This window comes from Triturus cristatus, chromosome 7 (assembly GCF_964204655.1).
Source record: "Triturus cristatus chromosome 7, aTriCri1.1, whole genome shotgun sequence".
Taxonomy (NCBI): Eukaryota; Metazoa; Chordata; class Amphibia; order Caudata; family Salamandridae; genus Triturus; species Triturus cristatus.
In genome coordinates this window covers 1,324,193,169-1,324,215,289 of record NC_140590.1, presented here as the reverse complement: position 1 = coordinate 1,324,215,289, position 22,121 = coordinate 1,324,193,169, and the positions used below count along the sequence as shown (strand labels likewise).

Sequence of the window (22,121 nt, the reverse complement as noted above, 5' to 3'; positions counted from 1 at the left end):
GATGTTTAAGGATCAGGTCCTCCACGAAGCAGTCCGCAGGACAGACCCTCCATTCCCTCCGGAACCCCTACGATGCGGCTATTGTTGTATCGTGCCCGACTTTCTTGATCTTCCAGGTGAGCCACAATGTTCGTTTGATTTTTGGTAAGTATGGAAACCTGCTCCTCAAGCCTCTTCGTTTTGGACTGTAGGCTCCCAATGCCGCTTTCCGCCTCCTTGTCTGACACTTTCCTGAAGTCTGCGCGGAGTAGGTTGACTTCCTCAGTGACTGAGCCCAACTTGGGTTCCATATTGCAGCGCATTTCCTTTATGACCATCAAAATGTCCCTAAGCGAGGGGTCAGGCCCGCTATCCTCTGCCCCGCTTTGCTGGCTCCTCCGTGGTGGCCCTCCTCCCTGCCCATGGCGACAGTGTATTTGTTGATTTGATCTGTTTGGCCTTGCGCAGTCAGCCTGTTGCGTCCCATGACTTAAGCCGTGCCTCAGCAGTCTAATCGGTCCGCCAGTCCCCCGGTATGGAATCCACGCACTTGCGGGCCACCCAGACTCCTCTGCCGATCACGGTGTTCTCAAGCCTCTTGTTGCGTGGCTGGCGCCCGATCGCGTCTGGCTCCCAGGTCAGGAAGTAACCTCTGGTCCCGCGACTGGCTCCTAGTTCAGAATATAGCCGAGCAGCCCACAGTGCTCTCCAGGCGGCCTCTAGGACCTCACCCTCACTTCCCACAGATTGGAGTACAATTCTGGCCCAGTCGCAGCTGGGGGTCCCCCGGTATCTCGGTGTGCGCCGCTTTTTTGACTCCTCCGCTGTTCTGGTCCGACGATTACAATGCGGTCCTTCACTGAGCCCTGTACCGCAGTTTCAATCTAGTCCAATATGTGCCTTATGGGGACTCAGGGCCGCCCGCTGGACAGGCCACAGCCCCCTCTGCAGTCCTCACCAAACGCTGGACGCAACCCGCTGCACTCTCAAGGCTCGCCCCTGTCCAGGGTAGGGCCAGATTTCATCAAGGCTTGAATACTGAGGAGCGCCTCCCGTGCCCCACTTACTCCAGGCTGGGGGGCAACAACAACAGGCCTGTCACTCGCTGGGTCCGTATGTGCCGAGGCCTCAGCTAAGCCCATCACTCTAGGCCCTGAGGTCGCTGCTGCCACTCTCCACACCCAGCCTTTCAGCGTCACCAATGGACGCGTCAAAGTTGGGCCTCAGCTCCGCCCGCTAGGCCAGCCACGGTGCTCCTGCCTCTGCCGCGCCCGACTCGTCACTGTCACTGCGCGCCCCAGGACGCAGGTTTGTTACCGAGCCCCAAGGCACTCAGCGGGCCGTAACTGCCAGGGCAGCCCAAGTCTCCAGCACACAGGGCTTTCCTCGGGGCCAGTCGCAGCCCCCCCCCTTTCCGCAGCCCTCCTCAGTGGCAGTAGCTCCGCGCCGCAGCCGCCCGCTCACAGCTCCCCAGGCCCGCCGCCAGTCGCCCTCGTTTAGCAGCGGCGCTCTGCGGCGGCGGGTGCCATTTTCTCACCGCAGGATTCAAAGCCCGGGCCACCGGGCCAACGGCAGGCAAACACTTGCGCTCGGCTCCTGTCATCCCCAACTGCTGTCCGCCACAACTCCACAGCCACACGAGCCAGTAGCCGCCTGCAGCACTCCTCAGCGGCAGAAGCTCGCCAGCAGCACCCCAGGCCTCACCAGCATTCGCGATCCTTCATTACTTCAGGATGTACAGCCCGGGCCTCCAAACAACTGCTGTAAAACTCTCATGCTCGGTTCCTGACGTCTACGACTGCTGTCCGCCAACTCTCCTCCGCAACACGAGCTGGTAGGTGGCCTTTCTATATCGGATAATGACGGATTTCGGGTGTTTTGCTGCGATCTGCTAGCGCAGCTTTCCAAGTGTGCGGCCATCTTCCTTGGCTGCAGGCCACGCCCCTCCACGTCTTTAACATTTTGGAACTTGAGCTTGTTTATTCGTTCTTTGAATTGTATAATTTGTTGTCTACGTCATGTCTAGTGTCGTCCAATATATGTGATGAATAGTACACGGAATACATGTAATGTATGTGCTTTAATATATGTGGTCTATGAAACAATTGGTTAGTGTACATTTGTGTTAACCATTGAGATTTTCAAAAAATTGACTTTGCAATTTTTTATCAAAACAAAAGAATAAAAAATAAATGTTTTTTCAGTCACAATAAGTGTCACATGTGATCTGATGGAATAAATGTTGACCAAATATTAGTATTGGCATGTGTGTTGTTTTGAGCTTTTAGCTCTTGAGCATTCTGATCCCGATTCACTCACACTTATAGTGTGGGATTCCTTTTACTGTGTCTTTTGATGACAATTTACATTTCTGGAAACAAAATTATCTTCAGGATTCTAAAGGTAGCACAATAAAGCATAAAATGCTTTAGATCAAGGTGGCTCATCTTAAAGTTCACCTACCTCTTAGAAATGTAGTACACACATTGGGACATCAACATGTGGGAACGCATGCTGTTGGGAATTCAATGGCTAATGAAGCAGCAAAATCTGCAGTTGCCACAACTAAAGTAGCCGCGGCTACACGTCCTTTGACTACAATTGATGATGGCATTCTAACTGCCATTGCTGCAACTCAGGATGGTACGCCATTTCCAAAGGGATATCCTTCTAAATACACATATCAGTTAAATGCAGGGAAAGTTCCCTTTGTAACCATTCCTGGATTAGGTGATCGCTTGATACCCAACTTGGAAATCAGACACTCCTTGATAGTAGCCACTCATGAGAGTATAGCCTCTGCGCATGCAGGGGTTGCTGCCACGGTTTCACTTTTACAGCAAAGTTATTGGTAGCGAGGCTTACACCAGCAAGCTAGTTGTTATGTCCTGTGTTGTGATGTCTGCCAGCAAATTAAATGTTCAACTGTATCCACTCCACCTCAGACACATCTCTATACATCAAATAAGTCTTTTGGTTGTATTTATCTTGATCATTGCAGTGCCCGTGTTTCAGATAATGCATTCAAATATATTTTAGTTGCAGTTGATTCATGCTCCAGATTCCTTTGGGTCTGGCCACAGTGCTCGGCCAACACTTAAACTGTTATTAAGGATTTTCAGGTCTTTGTCGAACTTATGCCTGTGGTGCTTTCTATTAAGACCAGGGTCTGGCATTTGCCTCTAAGGTGTACCGTGATCCAATGGCGTCGATGGGGGTGCAGGCACGTTTCTCGTCTCCATATAGGCCCAAGGGCAATTCTGCTGTGGAGCGGATGAACCAAGACTAAACGCAATCTTTAACAGCAAGGGTATTAGGTATGGGTTGTGGCTGGTTATCTCAGCTGTATGAGGTTCAGCGGGCACTTATTAACCTCCCTAAAAGATCTCTGGGTGGGGGACCCTGTACGAAATGCTCTGTGACATCAAGATGTATGTTCCAGACCTTGATGGTTTAGACGTTGTGGAGGCAGCCGCAACCTTTGACGTAGTTAACCACTGTGCAGTCTTACAGGATCTACAAAAATGATGTAATGCTCTGGCTAACACCCAATTGCCTTTGTCTCTTTCATCGATGCTGCTGTTCAGACTCCTGTTTCTGGATGGCCTTTAGTTGGTGATCTAGTTCGTGAAAAGGTGGTGATCAAGAAAGAATTTGGTCCCTCCTACTGTGCTCCTGTTCCAGTGCTTGGTCTTCAGGGTACCCGAAGTGTGATTTTACCTCCAGTTCCAGGATATAAAGATAATTGCTTCCGTTCTATTGGACATGCCAAGCTACAACCTATAGCCAATACTAAACAGTATGCCATCAAGTTGTTCAAATACAGAATGTCACTTTACAACCCATGAGCACCATCCTTCCTGACTCTCCCCGGTTGCAGTAGGGGGATGTTGAATCTTTCATTGACCTGGTACCTGTTACACCTTCTTCACACTCTGTTATGGATATTATTTATTCTCATCCTCCAGTCGAGGTCCCTACTGCAATACAAGACTCAAGTCTATATGTAAAATTGCAGCCTCCTTTATTCCAGCTGAATTATTCTGGTTACTATATCGATCTAAATAACTTTTCTTCGGACAGTTCTTCGTTGTCTTCAGTTTTGCACACACAACCAGCCCGAATTTGCGTTTTCATCTCCTGGTTAAAGCCAACTCATCTAGTCCCACCCTGGATATATATCTGGATTGTGTTTTCAATGGTATGTTTGTTCATGTGGATTGAATTTGTGACTGTTTTTTTTCCTTTTAATCAATGGCCATTACCTCTGAGAACATTCTGCTGCAGAACTGGTCGAAGGGGTGTTGGCCCCACATTCTTCCTCACATAAATTAAAAAGAGACCCGCTTGGGATGTTGATACTGTGAATTCCATGTTTTCTGAATGTCAATACTACACTGTCTTTGAATTTCAAGATTTATATTTAAATTCCGCCAACTATGCTGATTTATTCTGTTATCAACATTGTTTACATCATTATTTGCATAGAACGAATATACAGCGTCCCCAATATAATTACGCTCAATGGTAGCATTGCCAAACTCCACTTTGGGGTAGCTCAAAAACACAAAGGATGAAATATACATATTTCACCAGTTATGTTTCGGACCTGAAATCATAATATTTTAAATAGGTACCTTTTCACTCAAAGAAATATATGCTTACTCAAACCAAGCTAATCTATACAGCGTCCTTCATTGAGGAACTAGCCCTAAAAGGCTATTATTATAGGAAAGACAATATCAATTTAAAATCAATTTGGACCACTAGATCCTGGTATGTCCAAGGTACAGAGTCCCTGTTTGGTGCATGTATCATACCGACACAAATAATTTTTCTAAATAACACAATCCAACAGACTACTTAATGGAATTGGCAAAAATTAAAGACTTGAATACTCCTACTATTCCCTCCTTTGCCCCTTTTGACGATTGGCAATCTTATACAAATTATACTAAAGACCAATTAAATAGTATGATACAAAAAGGGTACATTTAATTCTTCATTTATGGCTCCGGGTGGGTGGTTACTATGGCAGATAGACACTCATTTTTGTTATGTTTTTTTTTTAAACTCCACACAGGATTCAAATCAAATCGACCTGATCCTTGATAGTTACAATCCACACACCCTAACACTGTTACCACTTACTCCATGGGTAAATTATGTCAACAATGGTTGGAAATTCCACATTATCTGCCGTAAAACAACATATTTCTCTCCTGTCCAAAGAAATGAAATTGTCTGATTTCCTTTTGGGTCCAAAATCCCCCCCGTTCTAATGAAGTTTAGAAATGGTCACAAATGGAAGCTGCCGTGTATTTAAGCCAATTTGATCAAGATAATTTGGATAAAGTACTTGCTGTAGTAGACAGCAGTATTAATACCTTGTTAACTCACATTTATACCTTAGATAATATAGTATTGTCTGTTATTGATATTGTGCACAATGATATGTTTATGTTATATCTTGGCCAGAATCAACTTAGATCCATCACGCAATTTAGTTGGACTGTCCACACACTTAAGATTGGCCGCATTCCCTGGCATTACCTCAATTCCACTGCTTTTTTCTTATCATTAAATTTGACAAGTAAACAACAATCAATGGCTATGAAAGATGCTTGTTATACCACGTTACACATAGAAAAACCTGAACAGACACAATCTACAATAGCAGAAACACCATCCGCAGTCTGGTTAATGCACGGGTTTACTCTACTTTTCAGTTCACTGCCTGTATGAAACGGATGTATGATGATACAACGCAATCATTTAGATCGCGGTACATTACATCGCTGTTTTTACAACGCAAGTCGTTACAACGACTTGCGCTGGAGGGCGCTGGACTTAGGAATAGTATGATTTACTATTCCAACTCCAGCCTACGTAACAATAGGGAAGGTGTTGGAATAGTAAATCACACTATTCCTTAGTCTAGAGCGCCATCCAGCGCAAGTTGTTGTAACGACTTTCGTTGTAAATGTATTGCTGTGTTTTGACTGCGTTGTAAAGGTCGTTTTCTGTATTAAACAATTCTGGGTGGGTACATATGAATCTCCTGGGAGCAGTTACATACATGAATTGTGGCCCTGCCATTTACATATCGTTGTCAAAGGGCTGAGGGAGAAGTTTTTCTTACAGGGGAGAAATGTGACTCCCTCGACTATTCCCTCGTTTGTCAAATGTAAAGATCCATGGCACCTGTAATGTCTCTGCCCCTAATCTGGCTTGTTGTTTAAAAGGACCTCCAGTTCCTGCTATTATTCCCTCTCTTACATTGCTTTTGAATGGAAGCTATCTTGTTGTTAATAATCAAGTCTGCTGCAGTCTGCGGGCAGGAATCCCGCATGTGGTGTCCGTTTCCCAGTTAATCACTTGCTGCAACAACGTCCTGTTTCCCTCTCCACACGGGAATATTGATAGTTCATTATGACCTTCCATTCCAACTCTGAAAACAGATTTCAATAAACTAAGCAGAATCAAAGCTTTATTGTTTCAACAAGAAGTGGCTCTAACTTAAGCTTGCGAAACCTTCGAATTGCAGGAGGCGAGAACCTCTAGTGAATTGTTAGACACAAATCCCCCCCTACATTTACATTACAAATATTTAATGCATCTGATACCATGGGCCTGACCCACTGTTTTTAAGTTGTGGGCTCCGGCCTCGTGACATCCTTTCAAACTATTTTTAGAGTAACACCAGCATTAATACATTTAATTTTTTTCAGCGTGTTCAGTGGGTTCTCGCTGCTGCTCGTCTTGAATTTGGGCGTTATAGTGCTGTTCCTACTATTCCGTAATGGATGCTGCCTTTGTGGCCCTTCCCAGGCAGGCATCACTGCAGCTGTACTGGGAATGCATGCTCTGGCTCTTTTGAGTAATGGCCCTAGACGCTCTGGATGGTGAGTTTTGTTCAAACTTCCACTATGCTTACTTCACCCTTGTGCAAACTTTCAATGGCACAAGCTGCCCTCGATTTCAAACTGCTGATGAGTGCCTTAGTGGACCATTACCAGGACTGTTCCTTGGGCATGCCACTCATTCATAACCTGGCATTATGGTCATTGGCCGGCATTGGGTCCTGTGCAACGGCACAGCATCTTTTGGATCTCAGTCTCAACGACAACTGGTACTGAGAAACATGCGTGTTCCTTAGCCTTTCTCAACTGGATGGTAAATATCTGTACCTCGGAAGGTTCGGATCTTGTATTAGAATCGCTGATTTATCAGTTAGCATCCTACATTTTGTGTACCCACGATACGTTTTAATTGACTGCTACGATTTGACAATATTTTTTTTAACTCAGATTTCAACAACATATGTTTCTTTTTGTCTATGCCCTCACATTATTACATGACTGAACTACTTTTCAAACATTTTGGTTCTACTTATTACCTGGATTCTGTCATCATGTAGGTGCTAACATCCTGACCAAGGCGAGGATGTCTTATATTCCGTACAGGCCTATTGTCGTTTTCCCTTATGTTAGCCTGGGCACCTAGTAGGCAGCTCTTTGCTTTGCACACGTTACTATACAAACATATCTTGCTTTGTGCCACGCTGTACTTTCACACAAAACCTGCTGCTGTTGGCATCCTGTTCTTTCCTGGGATTTAGTCTGAACACCGAAGACAAGGTCAAACAACAATGCCCCTTGTTATTCTGTCCTGGTCAGGCTTTAGCACCTAGACACAACACAAAAGTGCTTCTGTTGTTTGGGAACATGTACTCATTGTCATATAGCTATGCATAGCAATGAAGGAACACAGATGAGATCCAGACTGCACCTGAGATGTAGAACCTTCATCTGTGTATGCTGAGGTACGGCGTGAGCTGCAAACACCCAGAGATCTTCTCATATATAATCACTTTGCTTCTTTAGAAGGGGAGAGGGGTTATTCCACCCTGTCTAAATTCATGAAAGCTCCTTTTATGATCTATGGTTTACTTACTATGCTGACCATATTTGTGGCATCTTCTTACTTGCTGTGGCATGTATACTGCATACTAGAGCACAATAGTTAAAATAAATATTTTAAATGTTTCTTGTATCTCTGTCAGATCTTATTGTGGACAAATATGAGTGTGAGAGCGAAAGGGTGTTTTCTGTCACCGTGATTCCTGAGAGTGTCTGGAGTATTGCATTCTGGGGTGTCTAACCACTTGTTCCTCTGTGAGTGAGTAGACGGGCAAGTGAGACACTTTAGCTAGTCAATCCCCGGCTCATGGGTACAAAGGTGGTAGGATAACTTAATCCGTACCTACTAAGCTTCTATGGTCCCAGGCATAGTTCTGTGATTCCGCAGAATCCCTGCAACAGAGGTGCCCACCTGAACAAAAGGTCTTGGTTGGAGAGGTAGGGCTCTGTTTTTGTTTTGTGCATGACTGCAAGTAACATACCCCGGAGATTCACCAAAGATATCTGAATCCTCCATCACAGCTGTTAGACCTGGCACCTTGGCGTGAGTCTCCCTCCCACTTTTTGCCGATGTGCCTCAGATGTTTTGCTGGTGTTAGCTGCTCAGGGCACTGTGCCACTGCCAATCAGTGCCACAGTGCAAGTGCTCCCTATGAAAAGTGTACCTGTAATTGATTTCCATGATTGCCTTATTTGGTCTACTGTCAGCCCCCAGTAAAGGGCACCAGGAGTGCCAGGGTTTGTAAATACAAATGCTGTTAGTGGGCCTGCAGCACTGGTTGTGCCACCCACAGAAGCAGCCCTTTAAAATATGTCTAAGGTCTGCCATTGCAGAAACTGCGTGCAGTCTGGTACTGTCATGCTAGCTGGGCAAGTGCACACACTTGCCAGCCCCTAAAAACCTTCCCTTTACTTCATGTGAGTCACCCCTATGGTAGGCCCAAGGGCAGGGTGCATTGTAAGCATAAGGTAGGACAAGCCCTGATATGTGTGGCATGTCCTAATAGTGAATTACAGCCATTTTCGTTTTTCACTATTGTAAGGCTACATGTTCTTATAGGCCAGAATGGGCTGCTGGAATTATTACACTCTATAATCCCAGCAGGCTCAGGGAACATGGTAGAAAGTCAAGTTTAGTATGCCTGAATTCAGAATAATAAAATACTCCTTTTAGTAAAGTTTATTTTAATATCCTGTGTTCGCAAATGCTACTTTTAGAAAGTTAGCATTTGCTTGCCTGCTTGTTCAGCCCGCCTCTGCTAGGATGTGTTTCTGCTGTGTGGTTTCTGTGAGTGGCAAGGCTGGGGGATTCCAGGGGACAGTCTGGGCTGCCAGATGGTGAATAAAGGGATTACCCCCAGGATAGGTGGGAGGAGTGCCCCTTGACTCTGAATAGGGCTGTGCTCTGCCACCTCGCTGCTGGCTCCACCTCCTGCGGAGCGTCTGGTGTCCCTGCCCCGCACCTTCAAAGAAACCTCAACAAAATGCTCCGAAAACGGGGTGAACCCAGGCCCCCTGGCCTGCAAACACAAAAGAAACTGGGTATAAAGGCAGGAGCCCTGCTCCTAAAGAGAAGTCCTGCTGGTGAAATTACGAAGAAACCGCCGTCAACACCGAAGAAGAAACCCCCCCCAAGGACTTGCTGCTGAAACTGCGAAGACATCGCTGACCTCTCCCCCTGCTGCTGGAACCGCACCAAGTGCCTCCCCGTAACGCCAGACTGCCGTGAAGCTGACATGCGCCTGCCCGCCCCGTGTGACCCGCTCTGCCAACGAGCCGTGTCCACACCGTGCCGCCGGGCTGCCCACACCCGCTTCGCCCTCCTGTGAAAGGGACACCGTATTGGCCGCCGTATCCCCACTGTGGGGGAGAGACCTATCAGAAAGCCGCGCAGCACTCCGGGGACGCGCCGTACATCTGAAGCGTACGGCCTCACAGCTGATCTACACGGACGCGCCGTACATCTGAAGCGTACGACCTCACAGCTGATCTACACGGACGCGCCGTACATCTGAAGCGTAAGGCCTCGCAGCTGCTTTTTGAGTCCGCTCCGTACCTCTGAAGCGTACGGCCTCGCAGCTGCTCTTTGAGTCCGTGCCGTACATCTGAAGCGTACGGCCTCGCAGCTGATCTTTCAATCCACGCTATACGCCTGAAGCGAACGGCCTCGCAGCTGACCTGAGAAGCCGCATCGTGCGCCTGAAGCGTACCCCTTTGCAGCGGACCTGCCAGTCCGCGCCGTGCACTGAAGTATACTACTCAGCCCCTTTGCCACAGAGGCCGCGCCGCACGAAGGGAGCCGCACTGTACGTTGGGTACAGGCCGCACTGTGCCTCATTGCTGCCTCTTGAAAGACTAGACCTCTGCCTTGTGCTCCCCGGACCCGAGAGTCCCTCCGTAGCAGAGCTCCGCCTGGTTGGTGGTGAAAATTGGCTACCGTCCCGTCCCGCTCCATTGGGACGACGCGCAAGAGCGCCGAAGCACCGCTCTCGCCCCCCTCCTCCTTGAAGGAGAAGAAACCTACAGTCGCGAGCAGGACGAGTTGGGGGCCTCTTCAAAGCACTGTCCACGAGCTAGAAACCCTACTCAGGGAAGCCACACATCCCCGCTTAAAGAAGGTATTGTGTGCGCCAAAAAAAAATACGTTATTTATGGTCTTGTATATAAGCCTGCCTAAGAAAGTATATTTTCATATAAAGGTTACATATTTTGATATAAAGCACAGCCTGGTGTCCATTTGTGGTGGGGTCATTTGGGTTACTGTATATATCTTACAAATGCTTAGCCTATGACGCCCAGAGATTAGCCTTGTCTGCTTGCGCCACACTACCTAACGGGTGAGCAGGGGTTATTTGAAAGGGTGATCCCCTTATCCTGCCTAGAGGAGAGGGTCCCTGTTTGTCACAAGTGCCCACCTGTGCCAACCAGAGACCCCCAAATCTAACAATAGCTAAATGATAACATTGGTCACAGACTGAAACATAAATGCAAAACAATGAAATGGCATATTACCTTTATAACGTATAGAACTGACTCGGAATTCTGTGAAATATCATATCATACTTCAGACCTATACCACCTTTTTGAGTAAGCCTTGCATACTCCACTATACTACCGCTTCAACAGTCTAGTTTACAAAGGGAGTCATGGCCAATGGAGTGCGAAAATGCAAAAGCCCCTGGGACATTAGCTGTAAACAAAAGTGCCCACCAAGATTAATAACCAGTAAATACTAGCTGTTTAAGTTACTTGGGAACATGCTTCACAATATTTTCATGTGGTCTAGAGGGAGGCAGTCCTTTGACTGGGACTTGAAAATGTAAATAGGTCAATGAGTTGGTATTGAGGTTGACTGTTCTAGTGGATCTTCATATGTTCTTTCTCAAACCCTCCAAATGTGGTTCTGACGAGATGGACTTCACGACAGAATAAATTCTATTTTTCCAGATCACTGCTTGTTCCAAATTACCTGGCACAGTCTTTTATTTCAGAAGCTGCTAAGTCCTTAGAAGGCAGTTCAAGCACTGCAGAGAAGGAGGGCAGTGAAGGGCCTGCACTGTGACACATGAAATATGTCTTTCTTGTCATCCTTATCATAATCAGGCTGTTTGAATAGTGAAATAAAAACCTTTCATTGTATCCTATGCTGCTATTATTCCTGACTAGAAGTAACCTCTTTTGAAGATTCGGGGAGAGTTGGGAAAACTGTGCAGAAAATGAAAGCCCACCTGCATGCGAACCTTTTAAGTTGGAGGGTTAGAAAGTAGTTTAATACTGTATTGTAGAGCCATGCCTCTATAGCCCTTTGAGCATGGTCTTCAGATAATGAGGTGCATAACCATATACAGTTTTCTGGGTCAACGTTAATTGCTTTAAATTATATTGGAGTAACTAATGTGGCTGTCTGAGCACAGGCATAGTGTTCAGTTTTCTCTGAATTGATGATTGCCTGAGCGTTGCAGTTTTATAACAAACTTGGACATTTCTTGTTAGGCAAGTTTGCATTCTGATCACTGAGGTAATTAAATAATCCTTAATGGGACTATAGACTTTACAATTGTAGGCATATGGGAATCAGACAGGAATATTATTTTGATCGTTACAGCTCATTTTAATGAATAGAAGTAGTCACTATTCAATTAACCAGTTACTCATTGACATGGTAAAGTAAAAAAAACACTCTTGCAAGGCTAAATGCCAATCCCTGTGCTAACAGAATTTTCTCGGCAATTGGAAGTATGAGTTCTGTGATAATTATCAAGTCCTCACAGTTTACTTCTAATACAATCCAACAGGTCAATCCCAACCAGAATAATATCCCGAGGAAAAGGCCCAGAAAAATGCAACATCATATGGAATTAGAAGTGTTAAAAATAGATTTTTTATGTTATGCATCATTTTCAAGTTCAAAACTTGGAATAGGAAGCATTTACCCCATCCAGTAAATATCTCACCCTGGGGTAATCATATTTAAGTTGTTTGGTAAATGTCCCACCCTATTCCACGCAACTTGGCATTAGCGGCCAAGAGTCTTAATTTTTTCGAAGGGAACAAAAGTGAGTATCCATTAGTGATACTTAAAGATTTTGAAATGTTTCCACGTTATTCAACACAAATTAAACACTCTGCTGGAGAGTAGGGATAAACCTAACTTATCGGACATAAACTGATGGAAAGGATTGTCAATCATCAGTACATTGTTGGCAAACAACTCTTCAGGAGTGACAGAGTACACCTGATAAACTTAACTCTATTTCTGAACCTCATATATTAAACTGAACCGAAATCAACAAAAACAATGTTGACAAACAACAACTGTACCAGAGAAGACCATTCTGAAATAATCAGTACCCAACAAAACCTTAGGAAATGGACTGTAGACTTGTCTTTCACCTTTTCTCTTCTCCTCTTTCCTGTGTTTCTTGTCCTTACATTTAGGAGGAACTTTCTAAAGCAAACTACTAGTTGGTTGCCATTTTTTAACATCTTACTCTCCACCTCCTTTTGATGTACCTTGAGTGGATAGGGTGGAGTAAGAGCATACTTTTTTTCTGGTGCAGCGACTCTAGACTTCACTTTAGAAGATTGAATAAAACGGAAAATACAATGTCCTTTCAGGCTGGAAAAATGCCGAAAGAGAAGCAAGACCCAAAGAAGATAATAAAAAGTCTGCATCTTGCCCTATAGGCATGAAAAAATAGTAACTGGGTCGGGATTCAAGTATGCGGGTGGCCTAGGGTTCAAGATGACTCTTGCACTGTAGATTCCATCTATAACTTTTAAATGACAGATATAAATGACAGTTGTTCCACTGAAACCTTTGTGTGATCTGTAACTGCACAAACAATCAATTGTAGAATCTCTTTCTTTACGAAAGTGCATTAATTTTTACTGTGCAGGTGGACCAAAGAGAATTATAATCAAAAGGGAAGATAGGTCTAAATACAAAAGCAACCCACATATCAGCACGCGTGATTAACTTATATCTGTGACAATGAAGCACTGAGAAATCAAATATAAAACGGTGGCTATAGAAAGTACAAATGTTTTTCCTGAAATGGATAAAGAAATTTACTAATGTACAAAAAAAGGATAATTTTAGTTTTTTGAACCATCATGCCAATTTCAATCAAAAATTGATAAGAGAACATGGCTTTCTTTCAAACATGAGGCACCAAATCAAGCATGAGAATCAAAATGTTTGATATGGTGGAATCACTTCAAAAATTCACATGTCCTAAAATCAGTGGTGTTATCAATACATAATTGAAACCGTGCCTAAAAGCTGTCATTTGTACAGATTCTGTGCTGTACCTCTCATAAATAGTCATCCACTCCAAACAGTAAAATTCATTTGAAAGATCATTTTATATCCATTTTTCATTGTCTGTATTACTTTGGAAATCAGGAAAATGACAGGGCCACCAAAACAGTTCAGATGTTATACTTGATGTAACATTCCAACTAAAATAGAACCATGACCGTTATTGATCTGCACAGTAGAGTAAGGCCATTGCCTTCACTTATGGCTCTTCGACTCCCCCCTGATCACTAACTACATGGGATTCCCTTCATTTTTTATTATACTGCATAGATTAACAATATATGCAGAAATGTTCACTGGTCAGTGGTGTTGGCTATTAGAAACGTTTTGTTTTAAAATAAAAGCTGCTGGTCTTCTACCTTGGACACTATATTGATGCAGCTACTGCCAAGCAGGGATGGACTTGCGGCGGTCGAAGCAAGAGTGATTGGCACCTGAAAGTGGGTAGAATAAAAACATGGAGTTAGACAATGGGCTTTTAAACATCGCATAAACGGTTTTAGACACAAAACACTGATTTTAATGAAGGTAAAATGGCTTAATCCATAAATGAGTTGCCTGTGATATGCAAGGAATGATGATTTTTCGAATTATGCAAAAAGAACAAATAATGTATGGAATGCTGAACAAATCAAACATTCGCCCTCAGTCACAGATCTGGGGTAAATACATCGTTTTGTTTTTGCTCGCCATGCCATTCCAGTTTGAACCCAGCCATATGCAAATCAGTCTTGATCCTGCTCCCCATGGAACTCTTCCCATGAGGAGTAGCGTCAAGACTGATTTGCACATGGCTGGGTCCAAACTGGGGTGGCATGGTGAGTATAAGAAAGATGGATTTAACACAGATCTCTTCACTGGGGTGAGTGTTTGAAATGTTTCAGCAATCCATCCATCCTCTTGCTGTGTTTGTGATTATTCTACTCATGACAAGAGAATGTAGATTTTATTACAGACATATAGGCTAACATTAGGCATGCATTACTCCTTTAAAGCTCACTCCTCACAGCATCTTCAAAGTACAACCAAAAAAGCACTAACATTAGCTTGTAAAATAGAAATATTCATTGCCCTTATCTTCCTTCTCACTAAATTATCTCTATAAATGCTCCAAAATGAGTTTGCCAACACGGTCCATGAAATTCCTATGCCATACGTTCCATTCACCATTTATCAATTTATTTGTATGGACGTATCAATATGGGAAATCTAGTATCTACTTAAAATAAACTATTTCTGGATGGATATTATTAGCTTGCATTTTGTGTGCTACTGGAAAACAAATAGGACGCTTGAGACAGCTTAAAGCACTCATCTAAAGATGCCATGTTAACTCATGTGCCAGTGGTAGAGATATGTAGACCTGCTACCCTGAGATCATTTCATATGCTTGCAAAGCACTGTTATCTAGATTCTGACTACAGAATGGAAGCGCAAGTTGGCCAAACCTCTTTGCGTAACTTGTTTGTCTAGCACACTCCTTCAGTGTCTTGGCTGTTTCCTTTATTACATTCTTTAGATTCCACTTATCGAAGGGAGCTTACCATTCTAATCAACATTCGTGAGTATCAGCAAAGATCCTGTGACGGAGAAGAAACCATTTCTTAGCTATAATACTAGTTCTTCATCATAGGAATCTTTTCTGAATTCATGAACAACTCTCCTTCCTCCCCAGAAATCAAGAGAGGTCAGGCTTACAATTTTATTCTACCTCTTTATTGCCTGCATAAATTCAAGAAGAACTGAATGCAAACTGCCTGGAACATTGACTCATGGGTTTCCAGGCCAGAGAAAAACACATAGTGCAGTTATTTCTTCATAGAACTCTCCTACATATTTTTCCCTTTTATTTTTATGGACATATTCCCCACTCTGTTTTTTAACAATTCTGGGAAAAGGTGAGCCAGATAATGTCAGTGTGCCCCCAGAATATAGAGGTATGAATATCAATGGAACCAAATATCATGCACACAATAACAAAGGACAAAATATCATAAGGTAAGAAATATATATCTTCAAGATGCATATATGTGGAGTTAAAAATAGTAAATCTATGCTTACTCTATATGCACTTACCTTTCAATATTTTGTCCCTCTTTAGTCTGTCCACAATATTAGTATATCACAGTATTCTTAGCCTCGATATTTCATAGCAGTCTGCATGTCATCAGTAAAATCTAAATTATGGCTGGCCGTCACACAAGATGCGTGGGTTCTTCAAACAGTGAGAGGTTTTCACATAGAGTTCATAGGGAAACCAGTTCAAAAAGTCCCTCCACGTCCCATTCATTTTTCTACCCAAGATGCGGCCCTTGTGGACGAGGAAGTGGCATTCCTCCTCCACAAAGGCGCTGTCTCCCTTACTTCCTCTCACCCCCAGGGGTTTCTTAGCAACATCTTCTTGGTCGACAAGACAGACGGTGGCAAGAGGCCTGTCATGAATCTGAGCGAATTCAACGATAGGCTGGTATACCGCCATTTCAAAATGGAGGGGATTCACCTCCTTCGGGGCGTTCTCCGCCCTTTCGATTGGATGGTCCGTCTGGACCTCAAGGACGCCTATCTGGTGATCCAGATCTTTCCACCTCACCGTCGTTTCCTGCAGTTAACCTGGCGCAACCGGTTTTACGAGTTCACAGCCCTTCCTTTCGGGCTCTCTTCCGCACCCTGGTGTTTCACCAAAGTACTCAAACCGGTGGTGGAATTCCTAAGCGCGCGGGGCATCAGGTTGATTGTGTATCTCGACGACCTTCTCCTGATGGCCCCCTGTCCCAGTCAACTGATGGAACATCTTCAGATGGCAGTGACTCTGCTCCAGGATCTCGGCTTTGGGATCAACGAGAAAAAGTCACTATTACAGCCAACTCAGTCCGTTACCTTCTGTGGGTTCGTCATCGACTCCACGGCTTCCACTCTCAGTCTGCCAGCCAGAAAGGTTGCCAAAATTCACCACAAGTTGCGTCGTGTCCTGGCCAAACAGCAGGTATCCCTTCGGCAGCTAGCCCGGTTGGTGGGTCTGCTGTCAGCTTCAATTGAGGCCATCTTCCCCGGGTCGCTCCACTACAGGGCCCTCCAGCGCCTCAAGACATACTTTCTCCAGAAAGGGTATCCGTACTCTCACAAGGTCGTCTTATCCGACGAAGCGAGGAGCGAGATCCAGTGGTGGTTGACCCATATGGAGGCCTGGAACGGCAGAGCGATCTTCGGGTCGGCTCCAGATCTCTTTATCGAATCCGATGCCAGCAGGCTCGGCTGGGGGGCATGGTGCAGAGGCCTCTCTACGGGAGGGTTGTGGTCTCCCGAAGAACAGAAGCGACATGTAAACTGTCTAGAGCTCCTGGCGGGTTCCTTCGCCGTGCGGTGCTGGACGAGAGATTCAGTGCAGTCGTGTGTACTCCTGAAAATGGACAACGACTCGGCAGTCCGCTACATAAGCCATCTCGGGGGCACCAGGTCGAAAGCCCTCTCAGACCTGGTGGCGAGTTTTTGGCAGTATTGTCTACACAGCCAGGTTTCAGTCACAGCGGAGTACCTGCCGGGTCGGGACAACGTGGAAGCGGATTTCCAGTCTCGCCATTTCCGAAACTCCAGTCTCTGGAAACTAAACCAGCCGTTTTTTGCATCTCTCCACGACCTCTGGGATCCATTCACAGTGGACTTATTTGCGTCCAGGCTGGACCATCAACTTCCGAGGTTTTTCAGCTGGAGACCCGATCCTTTGGCGGTAGCCACGGACGCATTCCTCCAGGATTGGAGCATGGAACAGGGCTATGCGTTCCCTCCATTCGCGATGATCACCCGGTCGACTGCTCAAGTCCGCAGACAATTGGCAGAACTAGTCATAATTACACCTCTTTGGAGGTCTCAAGTGTGGTTTCCGGTTCTTCTGGAACTTTCTTGGGATTTCCAATCCTACTCCCCCGGTTTCCGACTCTTCTCACGAGTCCGGACGGGTCTCCACATCCGCTAGTGTCCACGAATTCACTGTGGCTCATGGCGTGGTGGATTTCAGTGGCAGATGGCAAGCTCTGGGCCTTTCGCGATCGGTTGAGGTCCTCATCTCCAAGGCTTGGGCAGACAGTACCGTCAAGATGTACAAGTCTGTGTGATGGTCCCGTTGGCGTTTGCGAAGGGGTGCCGATCCCTTGGTCGCAGACGTGGTTCACGTTGTGAATTTCCTGGCGCAACTTGCGTCTGACGGATTGGCCTATCGTTCTAACAACACCTTTAGGTTGTCCATTTCCTCGGGTCATGTCCCGGTTAGTGGCTCCCCCAGGGGCGAACACCCCATGGTTTGTAGACTCTTGGTGGCATCCGGCTTTCTTTACCTCCGGAGCCGCGGTATTCTGCATTGTGGGACGTTAACCAGGTTTTGAACCTTTTTCTCTCCTGACAACCTAACAGGTTCCTCTCAAGGAAGGAGCTTTCTGCGAAGCTAGCAATGCTTTTGTGTCTGGTATCTTACAGGAGGGTCACTGATGTGTGAGACCTTGATATCACTGGCCGGGTATTCACTCCGGATGGAGTAACGTTTACTCTACTTCGACTTACAAAATGCCACGGTTGTGGGCAAGCTTTGAACAAGCATAATCCTCGCCTCCAGTCCTGACATAGAATGAAAAATTTCCTAGCTAACATAACGGAAAGTTTCAATTCTATTAAGGACTCGGAGACGAGGATTATCCCGCCCTGTGCTCCTGGAGGAGGACCCTCCCCGTACTGCAGTAAGTACTTGTTTCCATCAGTTCTATCTGTGAGGTATTATGAGTACTGTTCCTGTTCTCATTTGACATGCTTAAATTGCAGGTAATACGTCCTTGTCGTTGCAGGTTCTGATGCTCACAAGAGGACACTAACAATGAACTATATGGGTCTTGGAGTGCCCTGATTGGACATTGGTTCCCTGTCTCGGATTGGTTGTTTCATGTGTTTTGTTTGACTACCTTTTTCCCTATGGTTCATGGGAAATGTAGTCTTTTGTTAAACCTTAATGCTGCTATATGCCTATAAAGTGAAGAAAGAAGGCATAATCCTCGCCTCCGAGTCCTTAATAGAATTGAAACTTTCCGTTACGTTAGCTAGGAAATTTTTCATTCTCTTCTCATGCCTAAGGGAATTAAAATTCTATGGGTTCAGATTTTCGCTTTAAATTTTATATTTTAGCACCATCAATGAAGCCGGCGGAGGAAGTGTACGAGTCTAAGGCTGCACTCAGGAGTGGCTCGGATACAGTTTAAGTATTTACTTTGGCCATCTGTTTTCATCCCATAATGCATCACATTGGTGTACACTCTAGCTCTCTGAAAGCCACACCCCCTGCCTACGGCGAGCTAATTCAAAGACATGGCAGCTGTCCACATCATTACTGGCTTTACTGTGACTACACGCTTCCTGACCTCCTCTCAAGACTAGCTTGTCTCGTAGAGTCGCCCAGCTCCTGTCTCACATCGGATTGCTGCTTTTAACTTGTTTTATTTCATTTGTTCACATTTTTATTAGAATTTTTTTTTTTATGTTCCCAGTAGAGACAGGTCGTGGAGAGTCAAATGGTAAGCTCAGAAACGGGTGGGATCCAGTTAAGTATTTACTTTGGCCACCTGTTTCAATTAAATAATGTGTCACATCAGTGTGCCCTCTAGCTCTCCTGTTCCCACACCCCTTGGGTATACCAGGCTATTTTAAAGATGCAGCAGCATGTCCGCGCAGTGGGCACACTAAAGATAAGCTCCCTCTGTGAACGTCTGCGCTAGGTGCCAGGACTCCTGGACCTGTGACACAAAAAAGGTGTCCCTTACTCGTACATCAGAAGAAAAACTGTTTCTCCTACCACCTTCCCAGTTAAATGCACCAATCCCCACTCTCCTAATCTCTGTTCTATTACTGGACTCTGTCTCAACTGTCCTCTTCCCCCCCCCCCCTTTTTGATCTGAGAGAGACATTCCTTCCTTGCCTGGTCAACAATACACAAATCTGTGCACAAATAAGACTAGCTCAAAAACTACCACACTTAATGTTTCCTACTAAATTCTAAATCGCTTAGTGAGCATCAAATGAGAGTTCACCAGTTCATTCTTCAGTCATCCCGATCTGCTAACCTTCACCTTGCAGCCCCGAAATTGCCTCATCTGTTCCTCAAAATGATAGCAATCAGTGACTCAACAGACTTCATAAAGCTGGAGGTGGCATAACCATCTTTTTACTGATCCTCCCTCCAGTGCACTATTCAAGTATATAATACCAAGTATCCAAGTGAAGAGCTGTTCTTTCCCATCCAGGTGTCACCCTCTTTCTGTATGTTGGGTGTGCTGATATACCGCCCTATGGGTCCCGGAACCAATTTAATTGACAACATGATAGAGCAGCTGTCGCCCCAGAAACCTAAAATTGCTAACTCAACAGTACTAGGGGACCTCACCTTTCATTCTGAAAACAAGACCTATCCATATTTTGAAGACGTAATTGACAGATTGTCCAAACTGTGCGTTGTTACTCAACATGCTCCCCACTCATACTGGAGGCCACCAACTTAACGCAGTATTTTTCAACTGCTGGATACTCACGACCCCGCATCTTTTACCCCTCCCTTACAGCAGTCACTTTTGCAATATCCTTTGAAGGGTACTACCTGTCAGAAGAAAATCAGAAACTCAATGGGCTCAATATTGAAAATAATCATGCTGTTACAAACATCAATCCCTACAAACATCAATCCCCCAACATTCAACTCTGCTCCATTACAAGATTGCTAGTGCCGTCGCCATTTTTAATACTTTGATATCCACAGCACTTGAGGCTCTTGCCCTGGTTAAGACCTCTCTCAGTGTCACCGTCACATGTCGACCTTTCCCTTGGTAAAATGCACAGCTTTGTAATGCCAAGCATAATTGCAAAGCCTTAGAAAGGGCTTGGGAGAAGACCATCACCAATCAGCAAAAAAGGCTTATAAAACAGCCATAAAAACTTTCCAGCATCTGGTCAGGAAAGCCTGCATTAAGTACTACTTTATATCCATTGAAACAGCGGCAAACACGCCCTGAGCAGTCTTCTCCATTGTTAAATCCCATCATTTGCTCGCTTTCCTTATGGGACAATCTCTCACTTTTTTCCATGTGGTAAATAATTTTCCTTTACCTGGACTGAATTTGATACAGAAACATAATAAAATAGCTCAGTAAAATGAGAGGCAGAATCCGTGGTATTAGAGGTTCGGAATGGGCTTTATTCCAATGAACGATTATAATCGGTTGCTCCAAGTTCCATCACCACGGAGGTTCAGGAAGTGAAGTACATACTTTATTGACATGAAGTAACCTTTATAGTACATACATTTACAATGAAGCAAATGCAATAGGCGTAACAATTGATAAGGAAAATGACGATTTGTCTACGTAACCAAAAATGGGTGGAACAAGGAGTAAAAAGGAACATAATTGGTTATGATGTCACCTATAGGTGGATCTATAAGATAATACTTGGCATAGATGCGCGCGCAGCAGTATGACGTGTGATTGACGTGCAACTAGGGGGTGAAGGGGACTTGACATTTAGCTCTACATGTGGAGACAAGAAGTCTGGGGGGTCAAGTCAACCTAATCCCAAATCATATCTAACATCCTATGTTTAAAGAACTATGTTATCCATAAAGAAGGACTCTCGAACAGAATCTATTCTATACTGACTGTGCGTGCGTGTACAAGCGTCTAAGTGTCTACACTAAAATGCGAGGGCAGGAATCTTCCATAGTAACAGGACTATGAATTACTTGCATAAGGGCAGAGAAGCCGGGCCTTTTGCTCGGTGGCTGGAAGAATGTTTACTTAAACTACTAGGCAGGAATGCATCGGCTGAGGGGGAAGCAGATAACTCGAAGGTGAAATACAGTTCTTGGCAGAGAATAGGCTGATGTCAGGCTTCGTGAGCCGCGCAGAGAATGAGACAAAGTTCATGGTCACAGATGCAGGCTCAGACTGGAGCTTTCAGAGGCAGAAGGCAAGAAGAGTTTTGATGACAGAATCAGGGCCTACTTGCCTGGACTGTAAAATGGCATAAGTGAACCATATAAAGCCGGTGGCCTTTTGTACTTAGGAATGGAATATCCGGCCTATTCATGGTGGATCTGACAGAGGACATGTTGACGGTGGACGCACATGTATTTGCGTCTTCATAACTGGAACTGGAGGGAACATACATGTACTTGTGACATGCACATAGAACCGTTGGGGTCCAAGATAGGGGACATAACTGACCAGAAAATACATATTTCCACATTCCCTCCTTGTCCCCTACTTGCCCGTTAAGAGATATCAATCTTCATTAATCCATTGATCTGTTCATATAACATCATTTGTTCTTCTTTCTTCTTCCGTGACGAATGAAATCTTGGTGGTGGAATACAC

At 44.9% G+C, this 22,121-nt stretch overlaps 1 protein-coding gene across 2 annotated transcripts in view; it reads right to left on the bottom strand.

The window, feature by feature from the left end:
- TCTN3 (tectonic family member 3) overlaps positions 1-22,121 on the bottom strand; it is a 781,719-nt gene that overhangs the window by 296,786 nt on the left and 462,812 nt on the right. For both annotated transcript variants that reach the window (XM_085618937.1, XM_085618938.1), the window contains exon 8: positions 14,085-14,159. In XM_085618937.1, the coding sequence (XP_085475063.1) occupies positions 14,085-14,159 (75 nt within the window). The remainder of the gene's footprint in view (positions 1-14,084; positions 14,160-22,121) is intronic.